The sequence below is a fragment of the Pseudophryne corroboree genome, chromosome 7, assembly GCF_028390025.1.
Source record: "Pseudophryne corroboree isolate aPseCor3 chromosome 7, aPseCor3.hap2, whole genome shotgun sequence".
NCBI lineage: Eukaryota > Metazoa > Chordata > Amphibia > Anura > Myobatrachidae > Pseudophryne > Pseudophryne corroboree.
The window spans coordinates 78,996,208-79,008,127 of record NC_086450.1 but is presented as its reverse complement, the minus strand read 5'-3'; the positions used below and the strand labels follow the sequence as shown (position 1 = coordinate 79,008,127).

General features: G+C 46.5%; 1 protein-coding gene across 1 annotated transcript in view; it reads right to left on the bottom strand.

Moving 5' to 3' along the window:
* The window catches only part of CWC22 (CWC22 spliceosome associated protein homolog), a 225,285-nt gene that overhangs the window by 171,668 nt on the left and 41,697 nt on the right, over positions 1-11,920 (bottom strand). Inside the window, exon 3 of the mRNA XM_063933337.1 lies at positions 2,057-2,188. Within this exon, the coding sequence (XP_063789407.1) occupies positions 2,057-2,188 (132 nt within the window). The remainder of the gene's footprint in view (positions 1-2,056; positions 2,189-11,920) is intronic.

Genomic DNA, 11,920 nt, shown 5'->3' with positions numbered 1-11,920 from the left:
GTGCGATTTGCACTAACTTTCCGCACGATTTTGACTATATAGTCAAAATCGTAAGGTTACATAGCACTGTGTATGCACCTTAAAAAATACTTTTATAACAGGTGCTTTTAATTAAGTATCAAACTCGCTGAAATCCTGCTGCTTCTGTAATCTTGGAACTTATTACACAACCCCCTTAGTAGGCAATGACTAGCGATTCTACACTTGGATAGGCTCTGCTTCAGACAGTAAGTTAAGAAGTATAAGCGATACCTAGAGATGATTTGAATGATGAATTAGAGTTCCAATGATGACAAAACTTTTCTTGTCTGACTCTAAATTTGTTTATATTTAATTTTGATTTCTGAAATCCATTACTTTAACTCCTAAGGTGTGTACACACGGTGAGATCCTTGCGATTTTGACAATGCGATTTCCCTTGAACTCCCCCAGAGCCTAGATAGTACAGATTTTGACTATGTGTGCTTGAGATTTTGTCTATGTATGATTTTGACTAAGTGCCAATGTTGACTATACTTTGTACTAGATTGTACACTAGATAGTCAAGCTTGACTTGCCTGCACAGTCTATCTAGCCTTACGATACCGACCCCACGGGAGCGCGCATCGGGATAGAATCTGTGTCGCAAGCTGCCTAACACCTTGAGCTATGCACTAACTTTTCATAAGATTTTGACTTTATAGTCAAAACCTTACAGATTTATCTTACTGTGTGTACACACCTCTAGATTTGGACGATTGTACAAGAAAACATAACACAATACTATTAGTAAAGTTTCAACATTAGGGGAAATAGTAATTAAAGGGCACGGGCTACTTCACCTAACTACACTGGCAAGGGTGACTATTACTAGAGGTTGGTGCCTGGACTCTGCATGAATTGCTCTCGTCAGTGCTACTGTGACCCATGCTAGTCTAATGTATGAGAGCAGGGAGCGATTCATAACCATCATTCTATTTGATCCTGCTAGTTAGTACACAGTAGTAGGAGATTTGCTCCACTATGAATCGTCTAAATTAAGGAGGTCAGTGTGCTACCCCCCCATTGCGAGTGGAGCATCTTATTGGCCTTGCATGCAGAGAAGGCTTCCCTCCGTCACAATTTCTGTTTATGGTGATATGATTAAAGGATTATACATACTTCATTGTAATACTCCATTACAGGTTGAGTATCCCATATCCAAATATTCCGAAATACGGAATATTCCGAAATACGGACTTTTTTGAGTGAGAGTGAGATAGTGAAAACTTTGTTTTTTGATGGCTCAATGTACACAAACTATGTTTAATACATAAAGTTATTAAAAATATTGTATTAAATGACCTTCAGGCTGTGTGTATAAGGTGTATATGGAACATAAATGAATTGTGTGAATGTAGACACACTTTGTTTAATGCACAAAGTTATAAAAAATATTGGCTAAAATTACCTTCAGGCTGTGTGTATAAGGTGTATATGTAACAAATGCATCCTGTGCTTAGATTTAGGTCCCATCACCATGATATCTCATTATGGTATGCAATTATTCCAAACTACGGAAAAATCCCATATCCAAAATACCACTGGTCCCAAGCATTTTGGATAAGGGATACTCAACCTGTACTACCAGTTTGTTTTGACAAGAGACATCATTATTGCTACGGAATGCCCTTATATAAATGGTAGCTTTCTATTTTAACTGTGGGGAGTCATACTTTACAAAGCCTAATTAACAGAAACTTTTTCAAGGGGGGGGGGGTGGAAACCCATTTGATTTCAATGTAAAGGCTGATGTCTGCTAATTAGGAGATGGCCCTAGGTAGATGCCAGAGTTTAGATCAAACTTGGCCCTCAAGGACCCCCAACTGATTTTTACAGAATCACGAGTGGACTAATTATCTCCACCTGCGTATCATTTAAAATGTGTCAGTGAGTACTGAATACACCTGTGCACCTGCTAGGTGACCCGGAAAACATGAATTGTTGGGGGTCCTTGTGGACAGAGTTTGGGAACCACTGGTTTAGATGACACTAACAAAAAGGAAATGACATACCCATAGCCCTCGCAAGAACTTGCCTCATATCCTCTGATCTGTCAGACCGACCATTCCTTGGCCAGTCATCATACCGGTCACGATCACTGTAGCCTCCTCTGCGATCATAGTAGTCTCTATCCCGTGGAGACAATGATCTCTCTCTGTCCCGATACCTACAATGTTTGGAGGATAAAATAAAATAAGATTTTAAACCTACCGGTAAATCTTTTTCTCGTAGTCCGTAGAGGATGCTGGGACTCCGCAGAAGACAGAGGGCACTTTAAGAAAGACTTTAGTTCTGGGTGTGCACTGGCTCCTCCCTCTATGCCCCTCCTCCAGACCTCAGTTAGAGAAACTGTGCCCAGAGGACACGGACAGTACGAGGAAAGGATTTTGTTAATCTAGGGCAAGATTTATACCAGCCACACCAATCACACCGTATAACTTGTGATATACTAACCAGTTAACAGTATGAAAAAACAACATGGCATCAGTGCAGGATCGATGCAACTATAACATAACCCTTATTGAAGCAATAACTATATACACGTATTGCAGAAGTAGCCCAGCATCCTCTACGGACTGCGAGAAAAAGATTTACCGGTAGGTTTAAAATCTTATTTTCTCTAACGTCCTAGAGGATGCTGGGACTCCGTAATCCATGGGGATTATACCAAAGTTCCCAAACGGGCAGGAGAGTGCGGATGACTCTGCAGCACCGATTGAGCAAACATGAGGTCCTCCTCAGCCAGGGTATCAAATTTATAGTATTTTGCAAAAGTGTTTGAGCCCGACCAAGTAGCAGCTCGACACAGCTGTAGTGCCGAGACCCCTCGGGCAGCCGCCCAAGAAGAGACCACTTTCCTGGTGGAATGGGCCTTGACCGATTTCGGTAACCGCAATCCAGCTGTAGAATGTGCTTGCTGAATCGTGTTACAAATCCAGCAAGCAATAGTCTGCTTTGAAGCAGGGGCACCAATCTTGTTGGTTGCATACAGGACAAACAGCGCTTCAGTTTTCACGACTCTAGCCGTCCTGGACACGTAAATTTTCAAAGCCCTGACCACATCAAGCAACTCGGAATCCTCCAAGTCACGCGTAGCCACAGGCACCACAATAGGTTGGTTCATATGAAAGGATGAGACCACCTTAGGTAGCAATTGAGGACGGGTCCGCAACGCCGCTCTATCCATATGGAAAACCAGATATGGGCTTTTATGTGATAAAGCCGCCAATTCCGAAACTCGCCTAGCCGAAGCCAAGGCTAACAACATGACCACCTCCACGTGAGATATTTCAACTCCACCGTTTTAAGTGGTTCAAACCAGTGTGATTTTAGAAAACTTAACATCACGTTAAGGTCCCAAGGTGCCACCGGAGGCACAAAAGGAGGCTGAATATGCAGCACTCCTTTTACAAAAGTCTGAACTTCTGGAAGAGAAGCCAATTCTTTTGGAAAGAAAATGGATAAGGGCGAAATCTGGACCTTAATAGAGCCTAATTTTAGGCCCAAATTCACTCCAGTTTGTAGGAAGTGAAGGAAACGGCCCAGATGGAATTCTTCCGTAGGATCATTCCTGGCCTCACACCAAGAAACATTTTCGCCATATACAGTGATAATGTTTTGATGTTACATCTTTCCTAGCCTTTATCAGCGTAGGGATGACCTCAACTGGAATGCCGTTTTCTGCTAGGATACGGCGTTCAACCGCCATGCCGTCAAACGCAGCCGCGGTGTCTTGGAACAGACAGGGCCCCTGCTGCAACAGGTCCTTTCTTAGAGGAAGAAGCCACGGATCTTCTGTGAGCATTTCCTGCAGATCCGGATACCAGGTCCTCCGTGGCCAATCTGGAACAATGAGGATTGTTCTCACTCCTCTTTGTCTTATTATCCTCAATACCTTGGGTATGAGAGGAAGAGGAGGAAATACATAGACCGACCGGAACACCCACGGTGTCACTAGGGCATCTACAGCTACTGCCTGAGGGTCTCTTGACCTTGCGCAATACCTCTGTAGCTTTTTGTTGAGGCGGGACGCCATCATGTCTATCTGTGGCAGTTCCCACCGACTTGTAATCTGTGTGAAGACTTCCTGATGAAGTCCCCACTCCCCCGGATGTAGGTCATGTCTGCTGAGGAAGTCTGCTTCCCAGTTGTCCAGTCCCGGAATGAACACTGCTGACTGGTGGCTTCTGCCATCGCCACTCTGCTCCTTGTGCTGCCTTGGACGTTTACATGAGCTACTGCGGTGACGTTGTCTGACTGGATCAGAACAGGTTGGTCGCGAAGTAAAGTCTCCGCTTGACGTAGGGCGTAGTATATGGCCCTTAGTTCCAGGATGTTGATGTGAAGACAAGTCTCTTGACTTGACCAAAGACCTTGGAAATTTCTTCCCTGTGTGACTGCTCCCCAACCTCGGAGGCTTGCATCTGTGGTCACCAGGATCCAGCCCTGAATGCCGAATCTGCAGCCCTCTAGAAGGTGAGCACTCTGCAGTCACCACAGGAGTGATACCCTGGCCCTGGGGGCCAGGGTGATCAACCGATGCATCTGTAAATGTGACCCGGACCACTTGTCCAGTAGGTCCCATTGGAAAGTCCTCGCAGGGAACCTGCCGAAGGGAATGGCCTCGTATGATGCCACCATCTTTCCCAGGACTCGAGTGCAGTGATGCACTGACACCTGTTTTGGTTTCAATAGGTTCCTGACAAGAGTAAACCCTCTTCTGGTCCGTGTCCAGAATCATGCCCAAGAAAGACAGACGACTCGTAGGAACCAACTGCGACTTCGGGATATTGAGAATCCAGCCGTGTTGCTGTAACACTTTCAGTGAAAGTGATACGCTGTTCAGCAACTGCTCTCTTGATCTCGCTTTTATGAGGAGATCGTCCAAGTACGGGATAATTGTGACACCTTGCTTGCGCAGGAGCACCATCGTTTCCACCATTACCTTGGTGAAAATTCTCGGGGCCATGGAGAGACCAAATGGCAACGTCTGAAATTGGTAATGACAGTCCTGTCCTGCAAATCTGAGGTACGCCTGATGAGGTGGATAAATGGAGACATGAAGGTATGCATCCTTTATATCCAGGGACACCATAAAATCCCCCCCCTTCCAGGCTTGCGATGACCGCTCTTAGCGATTCCATCTTGAACTTGAACCTTTTCAAGTATAGGTTCAGGGATTTCAAATTTAATATGGGTCTGACCGAACCGTCCAGTTTCGGGACTACAAACATGGTCGAGTAATATCCCTTTCCTTGTCGTCGGAGGGGAACCTTGACCACCACCTGTTGAAGACACAATTTTTGTATTGCATATAACACTATCTCCCTTTCCTGGGGAGAAGTTGGTAGGGCCGATTTGAAAAATCGTCGAGGAGGCACTTCTTCGAATTCCAGCTTGTAACCCTGAGAAACAATTTCTATTGCCCAGGGATCCACCTGGGAGTGAACCCAGATGCGGCTGAAACTTTGAAGACGTGCCCACACTGGGCCGGACTCCGCCAGTGGAGCCCCAGCGTCATGCGGTAGATTTTGTAGAGGCCGGGGAGGACTTCTGTTCCTGGGAACTAGCTGTGTTGTGCAGCTTTTTTCCTCTGCCCCTACCTCTGGCAAGAAAGGACGCACCTCGCACTTTCTTGTTTCTTTTTGACCGAAAGGACTGCATTTGATAATGCGGAGCTTTCTTATGCTGTGAGGGAACATAAGGTAAAAAATTTGAATTTCCAGCCGTAGCTGTGGAGACTAGGTCCGAGAGACCTTCCCCAAACAATTCCTCACCCCTATAAGGTAAAACCTCCATATGCCTTTTTGAGTCGGCATCACCAGTCCATTGCCGTGTCCATAGGACTCTTCTGGCAGAAATCGACATAGCGTTTATTCTAGAACCCAGTAGACTAATGTCTCTTTGAGCATCTCTCATATATAGGACAGCATCTCTTATATGCCCCAGGGTCAATAAAATAGTATCCTTATCTAGGGTATCCATCCCCTCAGATAAGTTATCCGTCCAAGCTGCTACAGCACTACACACCCAGGCCGACGCAATTGCCGGTCTGAGTAAGGTACCTGAATGTGTATAAATGGACTTCAGGGTAATCTCCTGTTTGCGGTCAGCAGAATCTTTGAGGGTAGCCATATCCTGGGACGGGAGGGCTACCTTCTTGGATAAGCGTGTTAATGCTTTGTCCACCCTAGGGGAGCATTACCATCGTAACCTATCCGTTGACGGGAAAGGATACGCCATAAGAATCCTTTTGGAAATCTGCAGTCTTTTATCTGGAGATTCCCAAGCTTTTTCACATAACTCGTTCAGCTCGTGTGATGGGGGAAAGGTTACCTCAGGCTTCTTTCCCTTGTACATATGTACCCACTTGTCAGGAACAGGGGGTTCCTCTGTGATGTGCAAAACATCTTTTATTGCCATAATCATATATCGAAAGGATTTTGCCAATTTTGGTTGTAACTTTCCCTCATCGTAATCGACACTGGAGTCCGAATCCGTGTCGTATCTGTGTCAACAATCTGGGATAGTGGGCGCTTATGAGACCCTGACGGTCCCTGCGACATAGGATCAGACATGGGTTGAGACCCTGACTGTCCCAAAGCTTCAGCCTTGTCTAATCTTTTGTGCAATGAGTTTACACTAGCATTTAAAACATTCCACATATCCATCCAGTCAGGTGTCGGCGGAGACACCACATTCATTTGCTCCCGCTCCTCTCTAACATAGCCTTTTTCCTCAAACATGTCGACACACGCGTACCGACACACCACCCACACAGGAAATGCCCTTTCTGAAGACAGTTCCCCCACAAGGCCCTTTGGAGAGACAGAGAGAGAGTATGCCAGCACACACCCCAGCGCTATATAACCCAGGAATAACACAGTAACTTAATGTTTACCCAGTAGCGCTGCTGTATGTAATTTGCACCGAATTATGTGCCCCCCCCCCCTCTCTTTTCAACCCTCCTGTCTACCGTGGTATAAGCAGGGGAGAGTCCGGGGAGCTTCCTCTCAGCAGTGTTGTGGAGAAAAAATGGCGCTGGTGAGTGCTGAGGGAGAAGCCCCGCCCCCTCGGCGGCGGGCTTCTGTCCCGCTTAAACTGTAAAATTGGCGGGGGCTCATACATATATACAGTGCCCAGCTGTATATATGTTATATTTTTGCCAAAACGAGGTTTATATTGCTGCCCAGGGCGCGCCGCGCCGTCCCCCCCCCTCGCCCCCCCTGCGCCCTGCACCCTTACAGTGACCGGAGTATGTGAGGTGTATGGGAGCAATGGCGCACAGCTGCAGTGCTGTGCGTTACCTCAGTGAAGATCATGAACTCTTCTGCCACCTCTGAAGTCTTCTTATCTTCTCATACTCACCCGGCTTCTATCTTCCGGCTCTGCGAGGGGGACGGCGGCGCGGCTCTGGGACGGACGGCGAGGGTGAGATCCTGCGTGCCAATCCCTCTGGAGCTAATGGTGTCCAGTAGCCTAAGAAGCAGGACCTTGCAACTCAGAGAGTAGGGCTGCTTCTCTCCCCTCAGTCCCTCGATGCAGGGAGTCTGTTGCCAGCAGTGCTCCCTGAAAATAAAAAACCTAACAAAATACTTTCTGTCAGAAAGCTCAGGAGAGCTCCTGAAAAGCACCCAGTCTCCACTGGGCACAGTATCAAACGGAGGTCTGGAGGAGGGAGGAGCCAGTGCACACCCAGAACTAAAGTCTTTCTTAAAGTGCCCATGTCTCCTGCGGAGCCCGTCTATCCTCATGGTCCTTACGGAGTCCCCAGCATCCTCTGGGACGTTAGAGAAAATACTTTGTTTCCCTTCCAAGAAAATCTTTATGCTGAGGTCATCATAAGCTAACCTTAGTCAGTTAAGGAGCTTTAGGTGTGTACTAGATCAGGCCTAGAGACCCCATGGCTCTAAAAGCACAGTTCCCAACATGACCCTCTCCAGGAGGGACAAAATGCTCTGCTCCTGGACTTCCATCTTAATTTATGATTGCCATCACCTGTGTTGAACTAGTTAATGGATAAGAAAGGCGTTTCACTCCAGGTGATGGCAATCATACATTTAGAGGGAAGTCCAGGAACAGAGCAGTTTGTCCCTCCTGGTGAGGGTCATCTTGGGAGGTCTGCTAAAGGTAATATCACTAGTTCCAACATGCCCTACCCACTGTCATTGCCGTGCATGCTGGAGCACACCTGGAGAGCCATCGGTTGTCCAGGTCTGTTCAGAGCACCACATTACAGCGTAAATTCAGACTTCTGATGACCCTATATCAGTAATGGGGAACCTTTGGCACTCCAGCTGTTGTTAAACTACACATCCCAGCATGCCCTGCTACAGTTTGGCTATTTGGCAATGCTAAAACTGTTGCAGGGCATGCTGGTATGTGTAGTTCAACAACAGCTGGAGTGCCAACGTTTCCCATCACTGCCACAAATGCTTTCCATCAAAGGTTGTTAAAATAAAGATGAGCGAAAGCAATTAGGAGAAAATGCACAACAGAGACATTGTTCCATGTGTCCCGTTACTATTTCTTGGAAATAAAGAAGAGCCATTCATAATAATAAGTAGAGAGCTCGGATTCCAGAGGAAATCTGCTTGTGTCCTTGCGTCTGTGGCCTCGAACAAGGGGACATCCTAGATTTTAAGGCTTCTATTAACCACCTGCGTCTGATTCCAGAGGAAAAAGCTTGGTGTCCTTGCGTCTGTGGCCTCGAACAAGGGGACATCCTAGATTTTAAGGCTTCTATTAACCACCTGCCAAAACACTGTGCTACTGTAGGTTGGCAGAAAAGAAGTCTGAAACATATCTCCCAAAAAGTATATCATTTGTGGGTTCTGAAAAGTTGGACTCTTCGTGAGGGAAAGACCGTGACCAGCAATGGTCTAAGAAGATAAGCTTTGCACCATCTTAAATTATGATCTTTATTGCTAATCTGTTCTTTAAATTTGCATTTAAGAGACAACTGACTATAAAGATGCCTACAAGTCTTTCCATGCCTAAGATAAGCCACTAATAACACAGATTTGATTTCTGGAAAAACTTAGACCAAGCAGAATGAGAATGTACATCTGAATGTGCTCCTACTTGGAAGTACCAGGATATCCTTAAACACCCTTTCTGTAATATGCAACTTCTAAGGAATGATCCCCTCATACCACTGTTGGATCTTAGAGAATCCGTCATCAATTTAACATTATGTCCAAGGGGGTCATTCCGAGTTGATCGCTCGCTAGCAACATTTTGCAGCGCTGCGATCAGATAGTCGCCGCATATGGAGGAGTGTATTTTCGCTTTGCAAGTGTGCGAACGCTGTTGCAGCCGACGGCACAAAAAAGTTTTTTTGCAGTTTCTGAGTAGCTCTGGACTTACTCAGCCGCTGCGATCACTTCAGTTTTTTTGGTCCCGGAATTGACATCAGACACCCGCCCTGCAAACGCTTGGACACGCCTGCGTTTTTGCAAACACTCCCAGAAAACGGTCAGTTGACACCCATAAACGCTCTCTGTCAATCACCTTGCGATCAGCTGTGCAAATGGATTCTTCGTTAAAGCCATCGCCCAGCACCGATCCTCTTTGTACCCGTAAGACGTGCCTGCGCATTGCGGTGCATACGCAGTTTTACCGAGATTTAACCTGATCGCAGCGCTGCAAAAAGTTGCTAGCGAGCGAACTCGGAATAACCCCCCCCCCCCCCCCCAAGTTTGCAAATATATGCCCTCCATTCTCAAAACTGCTAAAGGTTTCAATGCCCAGAAGACTCTACCACATAGTTCCATAATTCAAATTTTTTATATACCACTAGAACAGAGAGTCATAGAGAAGCCCAACTGATAAACAAGTAATAGTAAATCTTGTAGGTAAAAAAGAAAAAATAAGATTTTACACTTACCGGTAAATCTATTTCTCGTAGTCCGCAGAGGATGCTGGGACTCCGTAAGGACCATGGGGAATAGACGGGCTCCGCAGGAGGCATGGGCACTTTAAGAAAGACTTTGGACTCTGGGTGTGCATTGGCTCCTCCCTCTATGCCCCTCCTCCAGACCCCAGTTAGAGAAACTGTGCCCAGAGGAGATGGACAGTACGAGGAAAGGATTTTTGGGAATCCCAGGGCAAGATTCATACCAGCCACACCAAGCACACCGTATAACTTGTGATAACTACCCAGTTAATAGTATGAACAAACAACATAGTCTCGGTCTAAACCGATGAAACTATAACATAACCCTGATGTAAGCAAAAATAAGAATTTACTCACCGATAATTCTATTTCTCATAGTCCGTAGTGGATGCTGGGAACTCCGAAAGGACCATGGGGAATAGCGGCTCCCCAGGAGACTGGGCACAAAAGTAAAAGCTTTAGAACTAGCTGGTGTGCACTGGCTCCTCCCCCTATGACCCTCCTCCAAGCCTCAGTTAGGATACTGTGCCCGGACGAGCGTACACAATAAGGAAGGATTTTGAATCCCGGGTAAGACTCATACCAGCCACACCAATCACACCGTACAACTCGTGATATGAAACACAGTTAACAGTATGAAACAATAGAGCCTCTCAACAGATGGCTCAACAATAACCCGATTTAGTTAACAATAACTATGTACAAGTATTGCAGATAAACCGCACTTGGGATGGGCGCCCAGCATCCACTACGGACTACGAGAAATAGAATTACCGGTGAGTAAATTCTTATTTTCTCTGACGTCCTAGTGGATGCTGGGAACTCCGTAAGGACCATGGGGATTATACCAAAGCTCCCAAACGGGCGGGAGAGTGCGGATGACTCTGCAGCACCGAATGAGAGAACTCCAGGTCCTCCTCAGCCAGGGTATCAAATTTGTAGTATTTTGCAAACGTGTTTGCCCCTGACCAAGTAGCTGCTCGGCAAAGTTGTAAAGCCGAGACCCCTCGGGCAGCCGCCCAAGATGAGCCCACCTTCATTGTGGAATGGGCATTGACAGATTTTGGCTGTGGCAGGCCTGCCACAGTATGTGCAAGCTGAATTGTACTACAAATCCAACGAGCAATAGTCTGCTTAGAAGCAGGAGCACCCAGCTTGTTGGGTGCATACAGGATAAACAGCGAGTCAGATTTTCTGACTCCAGCCGTCCTGGAAACATATTTTCAGGGCCCTGACAACGTCTAGCAACTTGGAGTCCTCCAAATCCTTAGTAGCCGCAGGCACCACAATAGGCTGGTTCAGGTGAAACGCTGACACCACCTTAGGGAGAAACTGGGGACGAGTCCTCAATTCTGCCCTATCCATATGGAAAATCAGATAAGGGCTTTTACATGATAAAGCCGCCAACTCTGACACTCGCCTGGCTGAAGCCAAGGCCAATAACATGACCACTTTCCACGTGAGATATTTCAGATCCACGGTTTTTAGTGGCTCAAACCAATGTGATTTTAAGAAACTCAACATCACGTTGAGATCCCAAGGTGCCACAGGAGGCACAAATGGGGGCTGAATATGCAGCACTCCTTTCACAAATGTCTGAACTTCAGGTACTGAAGCTAGTTCTTTTTGAAAGAAAATTGACAGAGCCGAGATCTGTACCTTAATGGAGCCCAGTTTTAGGCCCATATTCACTCCTGCTTGCAGGAAATGCAGAAATCGACCTAGTTGAAATTCCTCTGTTGGGGCCTTTTTGGCCTCGCACCATGCAACATATTTCCGCCATATGCGGTGATAATGCTTTGCCGTAACATCTTTCCTGGCTTTAATAAGCGTAGGAATGACTTCCTCCGGAATGCCCTTTTCCTTCAGGATCCGGCGTTCAACCGCCATGCCGTCAAACGCAGCCGCGGTAAGTCTTGGAACAGACAGGGGCCCTGCTGCAGCAGGTCCTGTCTGAGCGGCAGAGACCACGGGTCCTCTGAGATCATCTCTTGAAGTTCC